This window comes from Scardinius erythrophthalmus (genome assembly GCF_964197995.2).
Source record: "Scardinius erythrophthalmus genome assembly, chromosome: 7".
NCBI classification, from domain to species: domain Eukaryota; kingdom Metazoa; phylum Chordata; class Actinopteri; order Cypriniformes; family Leuciscidae; genus Scardinius; species Scardinius erythrophthalmus.
The window spans coordinates 26,941,819-26,965,857 of NC_138227.1; the positions used below are offsets into that span (position 1 = coordinate 26,941,819).

The 24,039-nt window shown below is 43.4% G+C and overlaps 1 protein-coding gene across 2 annotated transcripts in view; it reads left to right on the forward strand.

Annotated features, from left to right (window-relative positions):
• aplp1 (amyloid beta (A4) precursor-like protein 1) overlaps nucleotides 1–8,424 on the forward strand; it is a 60,547-nt gene extending 52,123 nt beyond the window's left edge. The window contains exons 10-18 of one of the 2 annotated variants that reach the window (XM_081370339.1): nucleotides 685–843; nucleotides 1,416–1,544; nucleotides 2,408–2,507; nucleotides 2,589–2,756; nucleotides 2,879–2,902; nucleotides 3,032–3,099; nucleotides 3,724–3,789; nucleotides 4,395–4,538; nucleotides 5,486–8,424. In XM_081370339.1, the coding sequence (XP_081226465.1) occupies nucleotides 685–843; nucleotides 1,416–1,544; nucleotides 2,408–2,507; nucleotides 2,589–2,756; nucleotides 2,879–2,902; nucleotides 3,032–3,099; nucleotides 3,724–3,789; nucleotides 4,395–4,538; nucleotides 5,486–5,584 (957 nt within the window). In that variant the 3' untranslated portion in view covers nucleotides 5,585–8,424. Of the gene's footprint in view, nucleotides 1–684; nucleotides 844–1,415; nucleotides 1,545–2,407; nucleotides 2,508–2,588; nucleotides 2,757–2,878; nucleotides 2,903–3,031; nucleotides 3,100–3,723; nucleotides 3,790–4,394; nucleotides 4,539–5,482 lie in introns of both variants that reach the window. The other variant, XM_081370338.1, reaches the window with a different exon arrangement.
• The last annotated feature ends 15,615 nt before the right edge of the window (nucleotides 8,425–24,039 follow it).

The window sequence follows — 24,039 nt, forward strand, 5'->3', positions numbered from 1 at the left end:
AATTAAGAATTCGCCGGGTTAGTAAGTCGTGGCCAAGTTTGATTTGACTAAAACAAAGGAACAAATTATTACAACGTGACCACGATTTAGTAAAACGAGGAAACAAATTTTTATATTGTGCATGATTTACTTAACACGAGGGAACGAATTAGTAAAACATGCTGACGTGTTAGTAAGTCATGGGAACGAATTCTTAATTTGTGGCCACATTATACATAATTTTTTCCCGCATGTCATATTCAGGGCTTTGTAGTGTCACAATCCAATCAGTTCTGAAGGATAAAATCAAGTCCCAACCTATTTTTTTCCCCCCTGAATTTCCGGATTTATGAAGTAAAATGGGTTGCAAATGATATTTCACGTGTACTTAGCATACTTTATCATTAAATAATGATAGATTTCTTGATGGTGAGCTTGACCTGAAGAAAACTCTTCTTTCAAAAGTGGGTGCTGTTTTTCAGAAGTGAGATTACATTCAGTTCTTGCACCATTTTCAAGTAAACACTCCAATCAAGTCATGTTGGATAAAAATCCTGTCCTGCCCTACGTTTTTTTTTCCTTGTTCTCTCACAATACAAAGTAAAATGTGTAGGGAATGCTGCCTCATGTGTTTACAGTCATTACTGTGACGCTTCTCAAATCATTCTCCATCTCTTTCCCTTTCTCTCTCTCTCTCTTTCCCAGCATTTCCAGTCTGTTTTACAGACCCTTGAGGAGCAGGTAGCCGGCGAGAGGCAGAGGCTGGTGGAGACACACCTGGCCCGTGTGGTTGCCACCCTCAATAACAACCGTAGACTGGCTCTAGAGAGCTACCTGAGCGCTGTGCAGAGCGACCCTCCACAGGTACGACACTAACTGAGAACTGCTAACAGAATATTAGCACAATACAATATTTGCTAAATAATAATAAAAAAATAGTTCAGTTGTTTTAGCAAAAGGAAAAGTAATTCAGAAAAAATATTGTCACAGAAATAGTAAGAACAAGAAAAGATCAGTATATTTCATAGGTATGTTTCTACAGGAAGACTCCATCAGAATCAGTAATAATACATCCAGGGTAAAGCAAGACATTTGTGTGATTATATTTCTTTCTTATGTTAGAGAAATTGAGGGCCTGATTCCCTCAGCCATCACATACCTTAACAACAGGGTTTTTTTTCTTTGTATAATGTCTTTTTGTATTATATTGGCTATGTTGTGTGTGTTAAACAAGTGCAGTGCTGTGGAAAAGAATTTCCCCCTGGGGACAATAAAGTTAAAAGTTAAAGATCAAATCACCTTTTTTTTTTTTTTTTGTCAATCTATTGCTTATCCTCTCATAGCTGATAGCATGTGGATGTATTAAATATTGCGTTTCTAACTCTCTTTTTGACATTATTTCTCTTTGTTTTTCTCCCTCACACTCAAACACACAGCCAGACCGTGTGCTTCAGGCTCTGAAGCGTTATATGGCCGCAGAGCAGAAGGACCGACGACACACTCTTCGTCATTACCAGCACATCGAGTCTGCCGACCCTCAAAAGGCAGAGCAGATGAAATTCCAGGTTTGAGACACTATCTCTATCTGTCCCTCCAATGAGACCAATAAGATTTCAAAGTAGGCGGAGCTACCTAGCACAGAATGACAGGAACGAACCATTTTGGTGTTTGTAAACAGTGATGACATGTTTTGTGGGCGGAGCCTACCTAATGGCAGAATGTGACTGTTCTGCAGTAATATTCTTAGGAAGCTTGTTTCTGCCACGGAATAAAGTATAGAATATAGTTTATATATCACAATTCAGATTTTTTCTCAGAATTGTTAGATATACTGTAGTCACAATTGTGTGAAAAGTTATTTTTCTTCCGATTTTTCTTCTTTCTCAGAATTGTGAGAGAAACATATTATAGGTTTAAAAGTTATCTTTGTAAAATGTTTTAGGTATAAATATTTCATGCTGTAACTGTAGGGCTAATACATTATGCCCTCATGAACTGCATCTGTGAATATTATGATAGATATATTGTTTACATCAAATTCGTGCTTTAATAATAGGCTAATCGTCGCAGGTTTGCTCAGTCCAGTGTGTCCATTTAATGGCTTGCAAACATAAAAGTCTGCCTTTAGCTTCAAAGCTGCCTATAGTGTTCTATAAAAATAAAGACCATAATTTTTTGAAGTCCAATTCCGACATCCAATGGCACAACAATATATTTTTTTCCTTATTCCGTGGATCTCGCCCAGTTTCCTCCACTTGCTACCACTGTTTTTCTGCCACCATAGTGCGCACCCAACTGCATTGACCTCCGCTCCCAAATGATCTACTTATATATCTTGTCGCTCATTGTAGACGTGCCAGATTTATTGCTTGATCTTGTCAGATGATGCAAAAATGAATAAAAAAAGCAATGTAATTTCTGTTTGAAGGTGTACACACACCTGCATGTGATCGAAGAGAGGATGAACCAAAGCCTGGCTCTGCTCTATAAAGTCCCCGGCCTGGCTGAGAAACTTCACGACGAAATCCGTAAGTGTTTTCGTGAATCCTTTATTGCCTCAAAGTCTAATGATTCTCAAAATCATTCACTCAATCTGTCCTTCTCTGCAGAGGAGTTAGTGAGAACAGAGAGAGGGGACATCAGCGAACTCATGACCACTTCCTTTTCTGAGACGCGCACCACAGAAGAGCTGCTTCCTGCTGAGAGTGAGGAAGAGCGAGATGATGAGGAGGAAGAGGACAGAGCTTTCCAGAACCGCCCCTACCCACCACGCATCGGTACAACATGCACACATACACAAAACATGCATTATGATGACAGAAGTGGAGATTAACACATGTTAACAGTCTGAAAATACTAACTATCCTTTATCCTTTCTCTTTATTTTTGGGCAATGTAGACCCCCAGCCTAGCGATAAGAAAGGTAAATACTAAAGCTCTGATCACACTTCCTGTGATATAATATAATCATTTTATAGTTTGTTTTTAGTTATATATTTATAGTGTATATGAAGTTGAATAACTGTAAGGTCACTCTTCTGTCTGTCCACAGTTTCATCAGTAGATGAGTATGACTACACCACCTCTGAGAGAGGACCGACTTATGAATACGAGGAGAAGGTTAGGACAAAATCTGCTCTAATAGACACAGAATAACACATTTACATGTATAAAATGTACAGAATTGCTCAGCAAGTGCTTTTATTACAGAAGTGACTTAACTATGGATTGAAATGCTAGCTGCATTGATGTCAGTTAGGGCTGCATGATTTGGGGGAAAAATATATTCTATTTTATTTTGGATTAATCAAGAGCACTCAGTTTACAAAAAAATGTCTTGTCTTCACTTCTGGTGGTCTCATCAAATCACATTGGAAATAGAAGTATAGTCAAGAACATTGCTTTTTGGGATACAGTAGGCCTATCTTATGCAGAATGCACTGTTGTATAAAGCACATTTTGGCAAATGCAGGTATTTTATTGAAGCAGAAAATGTGCTCAGTATACTGTATGTACTATGTACTGAAGTAATAGAGTAGTATGTCAGTATATTATTCTGAACGAGACCGTATGGCATTTCTGCAGTTTTGCAACTTGACCACTGGATGTCACCATTTGGAGTTTTAATAAGTTTGAATGAACAAAAACTTCACAGATGATATTTCTTTACATATATTTTCAAATTCCTTTTTAATACCAAGCTTAAGTAGATTTGAATTTTTTTTTTAACTCTGTGTTCCTCAGATCAACACCTCTGTCGAGCTGAAGCAGGTGGTCTACAAGTCTCCAGGAATCCAGAGAGATGAGCTGGTGAGCGTTTAAAGGCTTTCATTTGTGAATTCATTTGTTTTGTGAAGTCTAAGGTTAAGTTTTCTTCTTTTAGCTCTTGGAAAATTACTGTATCAAACTTTTCTCATTCTACTTTATGTTCAGCGTAAATGCAAAGCCATTTACTTATACACTTAAAGGTACGGTTGGCAAGGTTTTTCATAACACTTTTTGTTATACTGGTTAAAACTCTCTTCGCATCCTGATAGCAAGTGTTATAAATTCCTGCTCATTCTGAAGGATGCATCAAGTTTTCAGGGCGGGAACATGTGTGACTTAGCCATGCGTACTTACTAGACCGTCTCATTCTAGCATTCTAGGGTGGAATCTTGTGCTTTCAAAACTAGCTTGCTATTGCTAGCCTCTCTAAAATTGCCTACCTTTAACTAAATGTTACCATATGCTTAGTTGAGCTGCACCAGTTCTGACAGGTATAAAAGAACAATAGAGCAGCAGATGATAAAGTAGGATGGATTTCCATTTTATACAAATAAAGCAATGCTTCCTCAGGTTCTAATATCTTCCATGTATACAGTACTACTGAATGTGAAACTCATTTCCTCTTTTTTTCTTTTTTTCTATCACAGCAGCCGGACGTTTTGGAGACGTTTAACCGCGGGGCAATGGTGGGGCTGCTGGTGGTTGCCGTGGCCATCGCTATGGTGATGGTCATCAGCTTGTTGCTAGTCCGCCGTAAGCCATATGGAACCATCAGCCATGGCATAGTAGAGGTGAGGGTTCAGCTGACAGGATGTTGAAATGGCTTTTTTTTTGAAGCAGTACGTTCAAGAAATGGGGTCAAACCCTGACGTCACTACGGCTTCTGACTGTGTTCGTGGTTTTTAATGTGACAGCCTCATGTATATATATATTGACCCATTCAAGTAATATAATTAGATTTGGCCATCAATTTCAAAGGAACATGAGGAAGTAACAACCAAATACCTGAGGCAGCTTCCTTCTGCTATCTGTTTTGATATCGTCATTTTTGCATTCTGATATTTTGATTTGATAGGGGAAAAAGTATAACCATAAAAGTGAAAACATGAAGCAAAATTTATTATTTAATCTGTACTAAAAAGTTACATATTCTGATAATTAATGTAGTTTTTATGTGAAATTTGTAAAAGATAAATACAGGCCTCTATGAATCATATATAATGTCAGAGACTTGATTAGGGTTTCTTTTTCAAAAATTGCATGACAATTTACCCAATAAATATTTCAATACACATGAAATAGGCTAATGATTTTAGTTAAAATTATTTTGAGAAGAGATAGTGGGCTGTTTCTGCTTCAGTTCAGAGCAGGAAAAAAAAAAAAAAAAAAAAAAAAAAAAAAAAAATATATATATATATATATATATATATATATATATTATATTTTTTATATATATTATAGCTCTTTGTGTATTTGTAGAAATGCAAACATATGCAGATTGCAACATACAGTATATGTTTCGATACACATATATAGTATGAATCTCTAATAATGTTACATTTTGCAATGTTTTTCCATATGGGAAGCTTGCTCAGATGTGCCTATCGTAATGATTTCATTTTTGCTCATGGCCAACTTGTTCAAATCTTTCTGTTCATTAATTCTTCCCATTTAAACTCACTTCTGCTCCATTTTAAGCGATTCTTTCCCTTTCTTGTCTCTGTCTCTTTCCCAGCAGGTCGACCCCATGCTGACCCCCGAGGAAAGACAGCTCAATAAGATGCAGAATCACGGCTATGAAAACCCCACTTACAAATTCTTCGAGCAAATGAACTGAGGAGGGTTCTGCAGTCTCAAGGCCATGCCCTCCCCTCTCGCCTCCCGTTTTTCGATTGGGGTTTCCACTGCAACCCCCTCTCCCTCGTACTCTATGTATGTCTATATGACCGATGTTCAAAATGTACAACAAACCCGGCACGTAAATAGGGAGTTTGTAGTAAAACGTTTGCATACTACTCTCTCATCAGGGAGAGAGAACACCAATAAGAGAATCCGCAAACCTCCGAGAGCTCCTTTATCCCCCGGTTTTTGCTTTCGTTCATGAGGGTGTGGCCGTGCCGAGCATGTTCGGCGGTTTTAAAATCCTGGAATAGTGTCACACATTCTTTCCGAATGAATTACGAGTTTCAAAGAAGCTAAACAAGTTCGACATGAATGGTTTGTTTTGTCATTTCTATTTTCAAAGCAGAGTTTATTTCATGGTGAATCTGTGATATGAATGAAATAATATATTTTTGAGTTCACTACAGAAACCCGAGAGGGAAATCGAGACATTTTGGCCCTCTAAGACAAACTCTTAGAAAAATAAACTACTAGACTCATTCTGTTTTAATAAGACTTCAAAAGGAACGAGGTTTGTATTCACATATAACTAAACCATCAAACATTCTGATAGATTATTAGTCTCAATCACACACCGTAAAGAACTGAATCAGTGTTTTAAATGTACCACGAACGTTCATCCAACAATACTACCCGAAAGCTTAGGATATTTTTCTGGTATTGCTTCTTTAAAAATCAATTCTAAGTAATCCGAAGTCCATACGCGTAAAGAAAAGCATGCAAAATTTGGTGTATGATGCTATAACGTACTTGTGTTGGTCCTGTTTCTTGCTTTTTGATAAAAATGAAAAAATCTGTGCAACAATGACGTGTACATAACTAAAGACGTGACTCGAATAGACGTTTCTATCATTAATTTGTATCGACGCAACGTGTGGACAAAAAGATGACCTTGTGCTGCTCACACAGAGAACGAAACATTACCTAACATGGCTGAATGAAAACGGACTGTTGTATAAACCAGCACAAGAAAATGACACGGTATCTCCTGACTGAATGTATCTTCGGTAGACATAGGCTCCATTCACCGTTCCTCCTAACACACCACGGCGGTAAGAGCGTAGGTTAGTTAGCTTAGCTAATCGCTCCGTTTTCATACAGTAGTTGATTTAACTGTCAAGGGTTTGTGTTGCGTGACTGAAACTAGTATGTCGCCACCTGTGAAAGGTGGTAAACAACTTTCACTGATTCCAAAACTGGTTTAAGTTTCTACACGTGTCACTAAGGCCTGAAAATCATTTTTTTTATATATATATATATACATATATATTAGAGGGTTATAGAGTTGTCTGTTTATTGCATTTATGTTCTAGTACATGATAGAAATTTTAAATCAAACTTTTGGGTGTCCGTCGCTGTGACACAAATAACGTAAACACAACAATTTACTGTTAGCCTGTTGTAGAAAGGACATGTCTTAGTCTAAATCTTTTTAATTGTAGAACTTACAGGTTTTTGTGAAGAATACGGAATCATCATTTATATTACGTGACATATCAACAGAAGTGAAACCAAAATGTGGGCCCAGTGTGTTTGTTTTCCGTTTCTGCAGTCCAAAAGTAAGTTTTAGAGTTATTTTCTGAGTCAAGATGCACCAAACATAATGACATGATCGTATGTATTTGATTGCATTGCCTTTTTTGTCTTTCTTTGTCCTGGAATAGTCACATTTGAACATACCTGAACTGAAACCAAACCACAAAAAAATGCGTGTTTAGCCTAAACGACCTCACAGTTCTGGAACATTTGATTGAACAGAAGCTTCAAGGCATACTAGTCATTTTTAAGGCACCATTAGAAACATAATGGTTCATAAATCTCTCCAGGTTAGACTGGCCTAATTCAACACATGGCAGCACTTAAAACGGATCGTGGATGGCCTGCTGTAGTCTTGATCGCTCTGAGGTGTATTTATGAATTGTGATCAGTGAACAGTGTGGTTTGATGCCCTAATTTAAGACTCTTAAATAAGATTTCGTACCAGCATCAGGCAGATTTAGGACAATGTATTGAGTAGGGATTGATTTTACGTTTATGCGCGTCTTCTCTTGGCCGAGATGACTCATCCCTCTCTTATCCTGAACCAATAGAAATGTAAACGAAGTTACGGATGTTTTAACTGCTGCATTATTGCCTTTTTCAATGCTGTGTTTTGGATGTAATTATATGTATTTTTTATTTAAGTCAATATTAATTGGAGTTTGGGTCATTTGCTATATAGATTTGGACTGTAAACACTGAACGGGTCTGATCAACATCATGCTTTTAAACTAAACTAATTAACAGAGCACAACTGTATCCAGATTGACTCATTTGTGTCCATTCATCACTTCAGAATCTTCCCTTGTCTTGCTGAATTCATGACTGAAGGATCAATACAGTGAAGGTTAAGATGGAAACGCATTTAGCCTAGATCTAATGTGTTGAACATCCTATACACCCCAGTTTTATCTTTCAAATTACTAGCATGTATTAAAGATGCAGCTTAATAATGTAAAATAATTGGTTACTTTAAAAGTAAAGATGTAATTTGGTGAACTGGTGCTTTAAGGAACTTTACAGAATTTGTCATTAAGCTACTGAAACCAATGCAATGAAATAAGCTGATCTGGAATCATTCTGAATTTCACCAAAGACATGTTCTGGATAAGATTGGAAGGCCAAATAATGTGTTGTATTTTTAATTGACATGTATTGTAAGAGCAAGCAACCTGTGAACTGATCTGACTTGTTGTACTTGCATTAAAATGACAATAAAACTAAAAATGACCCACACAGTTTGACTGCGACTTTTAACTTTTGGAGTAGTAGGAGTTATTGTGAACAGCATCATCTTGTCAGCACACTTTTGATAAATATTAACCAAAGAAATGAAACTTAAATTATGTCAGTCATTTTATTGTAATGTAGCCTATTTTCACCACACACACAAAACAATCAGGCTTGGTTATAAAAGTCAGGTTATAGCAATGGTGACAAAAGCCATCAAATTTTGAAATGCATAATCACTTTTCATTTTAAGAATGGGGCGGGGGGAGGGGTGCAATGCGTGCAATATAAACATTGACACAGCTGTTTTTTCCACTTGAGTGGGTCGCTCAACTTCCTTGATAAAAGCAGAGAAACAGGAAGTACAGGTTTTGTTCATCTATAAAGGAATTTCATTTACACATTTAGATTTCACTGATAAAGCACATGTGTATATATAAAATAGTTTAATCATGTTGTTACAATAATCATGGTGTCATTCATTTTCATCACTTTATCTATGCTTTTGTTTTTGCTGAGGAAGCAATCGCATGAGTTCTCTGCATATTGTGGTTAAGAGGCCCCAATAACCAAATGTGCATGGTTGTTGGTAGCAGAATGCATGACATTGACAGGAATCTACTAAGTGTGCTGAACTAGTTTATTTAAGTTGCTTGAAGAAATGTGTGAGGTAGTCTTGAGGATGCTGTTTGCAGTTTTTCGGATTTCGGATAACTGGTACTGGTAACCATGTAAAACCTTTCATGTTGCTCATGCATGTGTTTTATATTTCATTGTATCACTTGTGTCTGTTTTTTATCCACTGCAGAAAATAAGTTGGTCAATCTCAAGACAACAAAATAATTCATCTTGTTGTATCCACCCTTTCATCCATCTCTGTCACTCAGAGTGTATTCTTTCCATGCCATTATCGTTGTTACACACTAAAAGTAACCCCTTTTCAATGGTTAACTCATGTTTTGATCAGAACTTCATCAGCATTAACAAGGTTGGGGAATGTACACATATTGGCAGGAACACTCTTTAAATATTCCAACAGCATTGTCTGGTTGATATGAATATCATTTAAGTAAAAAGACAAAACCAAATAGTAATAATTATGTGATTAAACCTATTACCATTTGAGTTATGCCCTCTTTCAAAGGCACAATGATCTTATCAGACAGTTTGTGAATTTGTGAATTCATTTGTTTTGTGAAGTCTAATGTTAAGTTTTCTTTTTTTTAGCTCTTGGAAAATTATTGTATCAAACTTTTCTCATTCTACTTTTATATTCAGCGTAAATGCAAAGCCCTTCCTTATACACTTAAAGGTACGGTTGGCAAGGTTTTTCATAACTCTCTACGCATCCTGATAGCAATCAATAATAGAAGTGTTATAAATTCCTGCTCATTCTGAAGGATGCATGTGTACTTACTAGACCGTCTCATTCTAGCAATCTAGGGTGGAATCTTGTGCTTTCAAATCTAGCTTGCTATTGCTAGCCTCTCCAAAATGGCCTACCTTTTACTAAATGTTACCATATGCTTAGTTGCACCAGTATAAAAGAACAATAGAACAGCAGATGATTAAGTAGGATGGATTTCCATTTTATACAAATAAAGTAATGCTCCCTCAGGTGCTAATATCTTCCCTAAATACAGTACTATTGTAGTAATGAATGTGAAACTTATTTCCTGTTCTTTTTTTTTTTCTATCACAGCAGCCGGACGTTTTGGAGACGTTTAACCGCGGGGCAATGGTGGGGCTGCTGGTGGTTGCCGTGGCCATCGCTATGGTGATGGTCATCAGCTTGTTGCTAGTCCACCGTAAGCCATATAGAACCATCAGCCATGGCATAGAGATGAGAGTTCAGCTGACAGGATGTCGAAATGACTTGTTTTTGAAGCAGTACGTTCAAGAAATGGGGTCAAACCCTGACGTCACTATGGCTTCTGGCTGTGTTTGTGGTTTTTAATGTGACAGCCTCATGTATATATATCTTGACCCATTCAAGTAATATAATTAGATTTGGCTATCAATTTCAAAGGAACATGAGGAAGTAACAGCTTCCTTCTGCTATCAGTTATCTTCATTTTTGCATTCTGATATTTTGAGTTGATAGAGAAAAAAGTATAACCGTAAAAGTGAAAACATGAAGCAGAATTTAATATTTAATCTATACTAAATTAATGTAATCTCATAATTAATGTTTTGTATGTGAAATTTGTAAATACAGGCCTACATGAAACATATAATGTATAATGTCTGAGACTTGATTAGGGTTTCTTTTTCAATAATTGCACAACCATTTACCCAATAAATATTTCAATAGACATGAAATAATGATTTTAATTTAAATTATTTTGAAAAGAGATAGTGGGCTGTTTCTGCTTCAGTTCAGAGCTGGAAAAATATCTAATTGTGAATAAAGTTAATAAAAACATAAGACAGCTGCAGTTATGAGATATAAAACTGCAATTATGAGAAATAGTCTCATTTGTGAGATATGAAGTCAATCAGTCACAGTCAGTAGATATAAAGATATAAGTGACTTTTATTTATTTTTACTCAAAAATTGCTGGCAAGTATCAGTTTAGATAGTTGGTCATTATACACAAATGGTAGTTAATTCTAATTATGTTAAATGATATAATGATGATAGATCGTTGTTATACACAAATATTTGACAGAATTGAGCATTTATGCAGTGGATGATGCTGTTTGTGTATTTGTAGAAATGCATACATATTCAGACTGCAACATATACAGTATGTTCCTACTGTATATAGTATCAGTCTCTAATATTGTTAAATTTTTTTATGTTTTTCCATGAAGCTTGCTCAGATGTGCCTATCGTAATGATTTCATTTTTGCTCATGGCCAACTTGTTCAAATCTTTCTGTTCATTAATTCTTCCTATTTAAATACACTTATGCTCCATTTTAAGCGATTCTTTCCCTTTCTTGTCTCTGTCTCTTTCCCAGCAGGTCGACCCCATGCTGACCCCCGAGGAAAGACAGCTCAATAAGATGCAGAATCACGGCTATGAAAACCCCACTTACAAATTCTTCGAGCAAATGAACTGAGGAGGGTTCTGCAGTCTCAAGGCCATGCCCTCCCCTCTCGCCTCCCGTTTTTCGAATTGGGGTTTCCACTGCAACCCCCCTTCCTCGTACTCTATGTATGTCTATATGACCGATGTTCAAAATGTACAACAAACCCGGCACGTAAATAGGGAGTTTGTAGTAAAACTTTTACGGTTATACTTTTTTCCCTATCAAATCAAAATATCAGAAAAAGAAGCGCCGAAGCCAACGACAGCCTGAGAGTATGGATGTTAGTGAGCCCATGCCGGCCACGACCCCACGTGCCTGGCTTTCTCCTGCTCAAACACCGTCACCGGTCCTGTTCGCGGGGAGAGCTTGTTCACCCAACTAAGCCATGCCGGAACACCTCAGTCCTCACTGGACGCGCTTACTCCGCCTCCGGCCAGGCTGCTTCGACCCTGCACACGATGGCGGTGCTGAAGGTCTACCAGTCTGGCCCGGACCCTGAGGCCTTCCGGGACCTTCGAAGCACCACGGACTTAGCTTTGCATGCTACCAAAGCTACAGCGCAGGCTATCGGGAGGAGCATAGCTAGCCTAGTCATGCTCAAGCGCCACCTTTGGCTGAACCTCACCAAGATAAAGGATGCGGACAGAACCGTATTCCTTGACGCCCCCGTCTCCAGCTCCGGCCTCTTTGGCCCGGCAGTGAAGAAATTGTCGGAGAGGTACACCGAAGCGCAGAAGTCGTCCCAAGCTATGCGACACTTCCTGACGAAACACGCCGAAGCAGGTCTCTCAGCCCATCCTGTGGATGATACCCGCCGCAATAGCGACCAGCTAAACGCTACCCACTGCCCCAGCGCCAGGGCCCCCGAACCAGCGTTGTGTTGGACGCTAGGCCTCCGAAGACTTCTTAGCATCGGGGGTGAAAAGAGAGGGCTTGTGTCTCGCGCTAGCCGGACCACCCTCGAAAAAACCCATGAAACTTCTCGCAGCTCCCTGTTTAGCTCAGGTGGCTGGAGAATTATTTACACTAGAAAACAGGCCCGCTGCTCTGCGCGTGCCTCTACAAACAAACACCGTTTTTACGGCGACCCAAATAAAGCACATAAAGAGTATGTTTCAAGCACAGAACAAACAGGTGTGTCAATCCCCGGTGTGTCGAGTTGGGTTATAAGCACAATAAAGCGAGGCTACTCGCTCCAATTCGCTAGTAGACCCCCAAAGTTTCAGGCGGTCGTCGAGACTTCGGTGAGAAGCTGCGTGTGTTACGTGCTTCGCTCCGAAATACAAAATCTGTTAGCAAAAGGGGCGATAGAATTAGTCCACCCTGTGCTAAAACACCCGGGGTTTTACAGTCGCTATTTTCTAATTCCGAAAAAAGACGACGGCATCAGACCCATACTAGATTTGAGACATTTGAACAAGGCTCTCATGAGGCGGCCATTCAAAATGTTAACTACCAAACCTATCCTCACGCAATGGGGGATTGTCTGGGGGATTGTTTTTTTTACAGTGGATCTGAAAGATGCATACTTTCAAATTGAGATAGCCTCTCGTCATAGGCCATTCTTGAGATTTGCCTTCGAGGGGCAAGCTTATCAGTACACAGTTCTGCCGTTCGGTCTGTCCCTAGCACCCCGTACATTTACGAAGTGCATGGACGCGGCGCTTTCTCCACTGAGGCATCAGGAAGTGTGCGTGCTAAGTTATCTCAACGACTGGCTGGTCCTGGCACAGTCGAGAACCGAACTTTTGACACTCAGAGCTTTGATTCTCATCCATTTGGAATGCATGGGTCTCAAAATCTACTTATCCAAGAGCAAACTGAACCCAAGCCAGATGATCTTTTGGGCACAGTTATCGACTGGCTCAGGACTGGTACCACGAGGGCGTGACCATTGGGGGTGACTTCCGGGAGGAAAGTGGTTTTCACAGACGCTTCCAACCTAGGTTGGGGAGTGCTGTATGAGGGCAAGCCTGCCTCCGGCCTCTGGTCGAGCACGGAGTAGAGCTTACATATCAACTGCCTGGAAATGAAAGCAGTTTGTTTGGCCCTCAAAGCATTTCTGTCAAACCTCAAAGGATACCACGTCTTAGTCCGCATGGACAACACGTCAGTGGTGGCATACATAAATCGTCAGGGCGGTGTCAGGTCAGGCAACCTGTACACCATGGCGAGAGACCTCCTCTTCTGGGCGCAAGCCAATCTGAGCTCTCTGAGGGCAGCACATATCCCTGGCATTCAGAATCTGGGTGCGGATATGCTTTCATGGGGTAACACTGGGACAGTGTTCCCTGAACCCTCAGATGGTCCGTCTGATATGGAGTGTGTTCGGGCGAGTCCGAAGTCGACCTTTTCGCCTCGAAAACCAACACTCACTGCGCAGTGTTCTTATCGAAGAACAGGGATGCGTTGACCCTTCTCTGGCCCAGCCTCCCCCTTTATGCGTTTCCCCCCGTTTCAATGATCCCCCAGGTCATCAAACGGGTCAGGGAGAGCGGATGCCCAGTCCTCCTAGTGGCCCCCCTCTGGAAATCCAGGCCGTGGTTTGCAAAGCTGGTTCAGAGGAGGAAAGATCTCCTCACGCAGGCGAACGGGACAATATGGCATCTGCGACCTGACTTATGGGCCCTCCATGTGTGGCCCCTCAACGGGTACCCAGGGACCGCCCTGAGAAAGTCCTGAACTTAATCACTGAGGCTAGGGCCCCATCTACCAGGTGCCTCTATGCTCTGAAGTGGTCAGTGTTCTCCAGCTGGTGCTCAGACAAACAATTTGAACCCAGGTCATGCGAGGTATCTGTGGTACTCTCATTCCTACAAGAGTTACATAAAAGTATATGTGGCAGCCATTGCAGCTCATCATGCTCCGGTGGCTGGCCAATCTTAAAGAGCATCTTGCAGGTTAGAAGACCCAACAAGTCAATGTATAGAAAAATAATGTAGGAAATAGATTTTCTTTAAAAAAAAACGTATAAATACGCTACAGTGGCTTCTGGAGTCATTTTTGTGAGAAAATTTTACTTCCGCATCTGAAAATGGGCGTGACGGGCGTGACGTAGCACGAGGGAGAGCGGTCGATTCAAACAACAGGGAAAAATGGATTGCAATGACATTTCGGACGCTGAGGAAATTGTTGACGGACCACAGCCATACAATTATGAGCCTGCTAGGCTGCCAAGAGAGCAGGGACAGGCCAGGATTAATGTTAGACAGAACATATTGGAACTTACAATAACAGAAACTAAGCTTTGATCAGGCGTTTGTCATGCTCATTAATATCCGCCAAGACTAACATTACGTGATATAACTTAGCGGTTTCTCATCGAAAGACAGAGAGATATTTATTCCTGATACATTTTTGTTTGCTTGTGTGGGAAATGCGAGGTAATGTTTACAGCTGAGGAAAGTCAGTGTTGCAAGGAGGTGGATGCATACTGGGCCTTAGTGGAAAATGCCAAACTTCCATGGTTGCAGTTAGTGTTACTACAGTAAAGCCATGGTGAATGTTGCAGATCTGTGGACACTGGATAGTTCATTCATTCATTGCACAATGTTTATTCCTGGTTTCCACGTCAGCGCTGTTTGATCCGTTAATAACGGAGAAATGTGAATATTTCTCACTAGATCTCGCAGCGATGTTATTACTTCAGTGGTGAATTCAAATGCTTTATTTACTGGATCTCGCAGTTACAGTGTTGCTTAATCAGGCTCTCGCTGCACTGGTCCAAACTGATAAACGGTAAACACAAACACAATAACGAGTAGCTCAGTTTCGTTCCGCTTACATTGCGTTTGCCACTTGATGTTGTGCTCACGCCTACATCCGGCCGGAGAACCCGAAGATGCGTGCACTTAAGGAACCGCACCGCACCAGCTCTGAGTCTTACCCGGTTCTTACTTCGGTATCCCATGTTGAACTCCATCATATCGCCGGGACGATAATCCTCCGATCTGAAGTGAACGCTACACACGACCGCGTTTTCCGAAGCCGACGCGGAAGAGAAATCCTGTCTCTTCACCAGCACAAACCGCACCCAGGCACGAAAGATAGCACCGTCCTTTTTCTTGTTAGGAAACCGGTGGAATCGATGTCCTGACAGGCTGGAGTTTTTGCAAGCTCCACAAACACAAAAATTTAGCATGACGATGATAAATTGAAATACAAAAACTACTGAAAACACACTGACTCACGACCGACTTACTGAATACCAACCTACTCTGCACTGAGCTGCGGCAGAGCACAGCACACATCTCCCTCGTGTGGCGGAAAATGACGCGATGTTGAAAAAAAAAAGCGGTTTGTATGAGCAGTCAAAGAAACGCTCACTTTATCTACTAAATTTGTGTCCTTGTGTCGTTTTAAAACATTTTAAATCCTGCATTATCTTTTCATATGGTATTTTCATACACGGTTATTAATTTAGATTTTTTTTTTTTTACATGCAAGATGCTCTTTAAGGAAGAAACGACTTGTTGGTACAGTTTCTAAAGGGAGCCAGGAGGATGAACCCTAATTATATCATATAACAGAATATCATTTATTGTTACTAATGTAAATCTATATAAATTATTATGGGATCTCCTTCAATGCTTTCAGAATCTTTACTCTCTAAAAATATCTTTTTTTCTGTATTTTTAAAATATATTTCTATATTTACATTTTAATGACAGTATATTTATTTAACAAAAATGTATTATTTTATTTATTAAAATAAACAGAACATAGTAAAAAACTTTTCTAAAGTGATTGTTTTGAACAAATATTAACTTAGACATTATTAAAAACATATTATTTTAGCTAAAGCATTTGCATTTTGCCCCGTGCTGGTGAGCCTTTTGCCTCGTGTGTGGGATAAAAGGCCCCCTCGCCACCTTATACATTTATATCTGTTGCTCCGCAAATGTTCAATACAATCATACGCTATATGAATAGTGAAAAACCCCATATCCCGATCAAAAGATTGAGTACAAGTATCATCTAAATATACTTCTGTCAGTGTAAGTCACGTATACTTAAGTGTAATTTTAAGTATATTTCTGGGAAGCACATATAAAGTAGACTGAAACTACTGAAATAATTAGATCTTATTTTCAGTTTAAAATAAGTATACTTGCACACTTGATACAATAATAATGATGTCATTTCATTGACATCGCTTTATCCATGCTGATCTGAGTTCAGTTTAATGCTTATTGTTCTTTGAATACTCTGGTCTTTGCATACCATGGTTAAGAGGCACCCAACAGCTTGCAGGGGTTGTTGGTAGTAGAATGTTAAAAAAAAATTGATTACTTTTACTTATTTTCCTCTGCACTATATCTTGTTGCTCGAGCATGTTTTATTTTTATTTGTTTCACTTGTTTGTTTCTTTATCTACCGCAGAAAATGTCAAATGACAAAATAAACCTTGTCATACAAATAATTAAGCAATTTCTTTCTATGCCAACAACAAAATGTTTGAGTAAACACAAAAAAATACTCACTTTAAAAGGTTGAACTCATCTTTTGATTAACCACAGTAACCTTTAGCAAGAATAGAATAAGGCCTAGCTGCCTGAGGTTTAAAATTGAGAGAAGGGAAAGTACATTGTTTGGCAGGAAACATTCTTTCCGTCAGCTTGGTCTCTGCTTGCTATCACTTAATTAAAGACACTGATGGCACTGATCTCAATTTGAGATCATTATAATTGATAGCTATTTCCACAATTTCATTATAATTGATAGCTATTTCCACAATTGATGTTTGAACGGAACCATGATGGAAAGTGTTATCTTGAATTAAAGGGGTCATATAATGGTACATGCACTTTTACAAGTTGATTGTACTGAAATGTGTGTTGGCAGTGCCTGTACACAACCATCATAAAATGATAAAAATCCATCCGGTGTTTTTTTTTTAATCTCCTTATATGTTTGAACCTCTCTGAAATCAAGCCGTTCGACCGTGTGACGTCACACGGTCGGACGCCCCTCCCACGATTGTGATTGACAGCTGCAGCGTTTCAACACACACCCGCCCTCGCTCATGAGCGAGCTGTCAATCATAGTCCGCGCGTCATTGTTGATACCCTCACTGGAGCGCTGTCTATGAGCATAATGGCGTCTGCGATTGTTCTTCGGTGTAATAAGGAACACAGCAGTCATTTGAATGTTCCTAAATCTGAGCCATTGAAGATGCAGTGGCTGAGTTTTGTTTTTGAAGCGATATGCCCAAAGGATTGACGCGGGGATTCCCTCACGGGGATTCCCCACGATCGTCTGTGCTTTCCTGTTTGCGTGAATCATTTCACATCAGACAGCGTTACAAACGAGAAAAAACGGATCGGTACCAACGTGTTACTGCTGAACCTCCAGAAGATGTGAGTGTAATGTTTTATTAACCTTTATATTAGTATTTATATTAATCTTTGCAAATTTGCAAACCTTGCTGCACACTTCATGATGAATGCATCTAAGGTTTACACTCCGGGTACATTACGGCATGTTTTCTATGTACGACGTTCTCAATATAATTCATAATCCCACGTTTATAATGAACAACGCGTGGTTATTGTGTTAGAATTGGTGTAGGCACAGAACAGAGGGGCGGGGTGAGCAAAGCTCATTATCATTTAAAGCTGTATGCACTGAAACTGCGTGCTGAAAACGTACTCGGTTACTAATGTAACCTCGGTTCTCTCTAGAAGAGGGAACGAGTATTGCGTAAGTAGCTTACACATTGGGAAAGTCTTCTTTCTTCGAGATCTGAAGCCAAAAAATTATCCTTAATTTTGTATTCATTGTCAACGCAGTGCAGCAGCCGACAGACCTAGGCAGGCTAAATAAGCGTGCTCATTGGCTGCTCGGCTGCAACTTCTTAAGCCTATCGGTGAGCGCTCTGAACGCGGCAACCAATGAGGGCGCTTCGCGCCCTCCACACCCTTCTAACCGTCAGAATGGGCGTGGCCAGCGTGTATATATTCAGCGCTCACAGGCTAAAATTCTGGTTTTCGCAGTCTGAAGCGCAAAAGCTCGTGGCGCGACACGGCAGGTTACGCAATACTCGTTCCCTCTTCTAGAGAGAACCGAGGTTACATTAGTAACCGAGTACGTTCTCTTACGAGAGGTTCTCTCGTATTGCGTAAGTAGCTTACGCATCGGGAACCCTTTGTCAACGCCGTGTGCGCCGAGCATCCAGCCCATGAATCCCAGGGGAACCGGGGAAAACACTCTGCTGGGAAATGTGGCCGGTCGGAGAGACGGGCCAGCGCAGTACATGCACTTCATGCAGCATATGAAATAGAGCGGCGCGGCCGGTCTATAAACATAACAGTACAAACAGTAGGGCCGGCGGAGCGAGCCCATACAGTACATAAGCACTCATAAGGGTAGGAGAAAACGACATAGTCGGTCTCACATGAAGAGAAAAATTCCCGCGCGGCAGAGAATAATGCGGGCGGCCAGCAGCGCGGGCCAGCACCGATAACAGCGCGTAACGGGAAATAGGAAACAGAACGGATCAGCCGGTCTGAGTCAAACACTTCACCCTGAGTAGTTACCAGAATAGCGCCAGCATATGAACGTAGTCTGCACACGGGAGCTGGGCAGAGCATACATGTCACTTATACTGACAATATTTTTGCTTGTAGGGCAGGAACTTCCAGGTTATAAAACCTCACGAATGTTGACGGGGAGGCCCAGCTCGCCGCCATACAAATGTCGTGGATAGAAATTCCGCTGGACCAGGCCCACGACGAGGCCATGCCTCTAGTGGAATGGGCTCTGATGCCCAGAGGGCACTGCAGGTGTTTGGAGGCATAAGCTGCTGCTATCGCGTCCACTATCCACCTGGACAAGCTCTGCTTCGAGGCGGCAAGACCTTTGGTGCGTCCGCCGAAGGAAACAAAGAGCTGCTTTGAACGCCTGAAAGCAGCGGAGCGCGTGATGTAAACTCTCAGCGCCCGGACAGGGCATAGGAGGTTATCACTGTCCCCACTATCGGATGCTGGCAGAGCCGAGAGGGAAATAACTTGTGCCCTAAACAGGGTTCCAATCGCTTTGGGGATGTAACCGTGCCTCGATCTGAGAATGACTTTCGAGTCATTCGGCCCGAACTCGAGACATGCAGGGACAACAGATAGTGCGTGCAAATCACCCACTCGTGACTGAAGACAGAGCTATCAGAAAAACGGTTTTAAGCGACAGATACTTTAGATCCGCGGATTCAAGCGGTTCAAAGGGAAAAGCCTTTAGGGCCGCCAGGACCAAGGACAGATCCCACGAGGGAACCGAGGGGGGCCGCGGGGGATTCATCCGTCTAGCTCCTCTGAGGAAGCGGATAATGAGCTCATTCCTTCCCATTGCCCGGCCGCGCGTCGTCTCAGCGAACGCTGTAATAGCGGCCACATATACTTAGAGCGTGGAAGGGGATCTGCCCTTTTCCAACAGCTCTTGTAAGAAGGAGAGCACCCGCGGGACCCCGCATGCGCGCGGATCCAGGTTTTGAGTAGCGCACCATTTAGAAAACACCGACCATTTAGACGCATAGAGCCGTCTCGTGGAGGGGGCTCTCGACTGTGTGATCGTGTTCACGACCCCTTCTGACAGGTCAACGGGTATCCATTGATCACCCATGCATGCAGCGACCAGCGCTCTGGATGGGGATGCCAGATCGATCCAGCGGCTTGGGAGAGGAGATCCTTTCTCACCGGGATCGGCCACGGGGGTGAGTGCGACAGCCTCACTAGCTCTGGGTACCAAGTTTGGTTTTCCCATCGCGGGGCTATAAGCAGCACTGAGTGGTGCGTTTCTCTGATCCTCGAAATGACCTGTGGCAACAGGGAGATCGGAGGAAAAGCATACAGCGGAAGGCTGGGCCATGTCTGGGACAGCGCGTCCTCGCTCTTCAAATAAAACTTCAGGCATTGAGCATTGTCTTTCGACGCAAAGAGGTCGATTTCCTCTCTGCCGAATAGGCGCCAGAGAAACTGGACTGTCTGGAGGTGCAGAGACCATTCTCCCGGGGGAATGTTGTCCCTGGACAGTCTGTCTGGACCGACATTCAGGTGGCCCGGTACGTGCGCGGCTTTCAGTGAGCGCAGCGAGCGGTAAGCCCACACGAGAAGGCGTTCTGTCAGCCTGCACAGATTCCTGGATCTGACACCGCCCTGTCGGTTCACATAGGATACCACGGACATGTTGTCCGAGCAGACTAGCACATGGTGATCCCGTATGAATGGGAGGAAGCGCCTGAGCGCGTTCTCGACCGCTATCATCTCCAAACAGTTTATGTGGAGGCATTTTTCCCGGTCTGACCATAGGCCAAAAGCCGGTTTGCCCTCGAACAGAGCGCCCCAGCCTGACGTGGAAGCGTCCGTCGAGATAATTTTCATCTCAAGAATGGCCTGTGACGGGGTATTATCAGGATCTGAAAAGCACGCGTCTTTTAGATCGAGAGATATAAACCAGTCCCTCGGGCGAATTTGCGCGAGAATTTGTCTGGTTGTGAGCATTTTGAACGGTCTTCTCATAAGAGCCTCGTTCAAACGTCTCAGATCCAAAATTGGTCTGAGTGCTCCGTCCTTCTTGGGAACGAGGAAATAACGGCTGTAAAAGCCCGACTCGCTCATGGAAGGGGAAACCGGTTCCATAGCCCTTTTGCACAGAAGTGTAGCTATTTCTGCTCGAAGTAGATGTGCTACTTCCCCATTCACTCTGGTCTCGATACGCGCTTGAAAGCGCGGAGGGCGGCGAGCGAACTGCAGAGTATAGCCCTGTTTTACTGTGCTTAGCACCCGTTCTGATGCGCCTGGAATAGTTTCCCACGCTTTTGCGTGTACAGCCAGGGGCAGAATGGCCTCCGGGCTCCGATCGCCGCGCATCGCGGGCTCGAGAGCTCGAAACGGAGGGGCGGGCGCGCGTGCTCTTGGTGCTTAGATACGGCAGATCGCACGCAGCGATAGCTGGCCGTTTTACACACAGTGTCCCGGTGGCTTTAGACGGGGAACATAAAGTGTGAGGCGCGACGCCGGGGCGAAAATGTTCGTTAGTATGTGTGAGCGCTCGAGGGCGGGCACAGGAGTTACATTCAGGGGCGGGCGCGGTGCGCGCGCTCTTGGTGGTTAGATACGGCGGATCGCACGTAGCGATAGCTGGCCGTTTTACACACAGTGTCCCGGTGGCTTTGGACGGGGAACATATAGTGTGAGGCGCGAAAATGTATGTGTGAGCGCTCGAGGGCGGGCACAGGACTCACATTTAAAACATGACCGGTCGTGCGAGGCCGTGTGACAGAGCGGGCAGTGAGTAGGTGTGGGCACGGAGAAGTGGACACGTGACCTACTTTTAACACTAAAGCGGCTTTTGCCTGCTTCATGAGAGTGGGCTCTGTGAGAGACACGGGATGTATAGTGCTTGTGTACAGGGGTGAGCACAGAACGAGGGCACATTCACTGTACTAGAAACACATACGGCGTCAGCCGTGCAACCAGACATTATGCTCTTTTGACATTTTTCTGGGTTGCCGTGAGAACGGCGGATGCGCGCAGGCGAGCGGGTAGATACCGGCTCGTTGACTGCGGGGTAAACAGCTGCAGTAGCCGTGGCAACGGGGACTGACAGAGCGTTAAGCTTCGACGGTGGTCCAGCCGCAGGGCTGCGGGATTTAACCGTCTTTTCTTCTCTCGTGTTTAGACGCTCAAAAAATACTCGAGCACCCTGAGAAGGTGTGGTGCGAGGGGCGGGTTCGCTTTCTGTAAGTAAGAAAGACTGGCCGCGAGCTCGGAGAAGCAAGCAGCATAAATTTTATTTTCCCCGAGAGCTGGGATCGAACGCGGGTCTCTCGCATGAAAGCGTATGATTCTGCCACTGAGCCACAGGGGAATCACATAGGCTTTCAGTTAGCGCGAGCATATAAAAAGCGACCTCATGTGTCGCGTCGGCGTTCGTTTGCAGGCGAGCGTGTGTTTAAAACAGGCTCGTTTACTGCAATAGTAATATTTCCAGTCGCCTGAACTTAAGACTTTTGTCATCCCTTGAACGGCCCAACGAGGGAGAGAGCGGGCTTGTTTTCTGTATGTAAGAAAAACTGGCCGCGAGCTCGGAGAAGCGAACAGCATAAACTTTAACTGCCGCGAGAGCGGGGACCGAACCCCGGTCTCTAGCTTGACAGTCTAGGATTCCGCCACTGAGCCACAGGGGAGAATACATTAGTATCATGTCTTGTGACGGCGTTTGCTTGCAGGCGAGCGTGTATTTATAACAGGCTCGTATACTGCAATAGTAACAATTCCAGTCGCCTGAACTTAAGAGGGGACTGAGAAATGTGTGAGAATGGAGGTTATAGTCCAGGCCACGGCGGGACGAAAACACTCTGTTCCTCTTTCACCAGTGACGCGCGAGGACGGAGTAGCTTTCTTGTAACGTAAAGAGAGCTCAGACCGTCCGCTCCTGCCATCCCTTGTGAGTGGCGCAGTTTGCGCGGCTCGAACAGAGGGAGAGGAAACTCGCTCCGAGACCGTCCGCTCCTGCCATCCCTCGTGAGCGGCGTATTGCACGGCTCGAACAGAGGGAGAGGAAACTCGCTCCGAGACCGTCCGCTTCTGCCATCCCTCGTGAGCGGCTCAGTTTGCGCGGCTCGAACAGAGGGAGAGGAAACTCGCTCCGAGACCGTCCGCTCCTGCCATCCCTCGTGAGCGGCGTATTGCACGGCTCGAACAGAGGGAGAGGAAACTCGCTCCGAGACCGTCCGCTTCTGCCATCCCTCGTGAGCGGCTCAGTTTGCGCGGCTCGAACAGAGGGAGAGGAAACTCGCTCCGAGACCGTCTGCTCCTGCCATCCCTCGTGAGCGGCTCAGTTTGCGCGGCTCGAACAGAGGGAGAGGAAACTCGCTCCGAGACCGTCCGCTTCTGCCATCCCTTGTGAGCGGCGTATTGCACGGCTCGAACAGAGGGAGAGTACGGGTATTTATCACATTCGCCTCATCTCCTGACGCGGCGGCGGCGCGGGCAGAGCCGGCGGTAGAGCGGCCGGGAGGGAGAGGGCGAGAGAGAGCTCGAGGGAGAGGTTCCGGCGAGCTCCTCAGTCACAACAGTCTCCGGTGGTCGCTGCGAGCGGCGCTTCTTATTGCGCGGCCCGGCAGGGACAGGCGGAGCGACAGCTTGGTCGAAAGCTTCAAGTCGAGCCCGCAGGGTCGACATTGAAAGCTCTTCGCACTCTGAGAGTACGGTGGCGGCGTGCCCGCGGCCCAAGCGGAGAGCGCAGAGAGGTGGCGGTCTCCGTTGCTGAGCGGGGCGCGGCACGAGCCGCAAAAACGAGGCGTTTTTACAAAAACGCCTCGTGCTCTTTTAGAGTACACACAGAAACAGTAATAATGTAAAGGATATGTCGCCGGATAGCGTAGCAGGCACGGATGGCTGAAGGCGGCGAAGACGGCCGGCTTCCTCAGGCGCTGTCCTAAGCTTGCTGGTCGCTGGTTTCAACGGCGGCGGCTCTCAAGATCCAGCGATGCGAAGAGTGTCGCTGAAGACAAGAAAATCAGAATTTTAGCCTGTGAGCGCTGAATATATACACGCTGGCCACGCCCATTCTGACGGTTAGAAGGGTG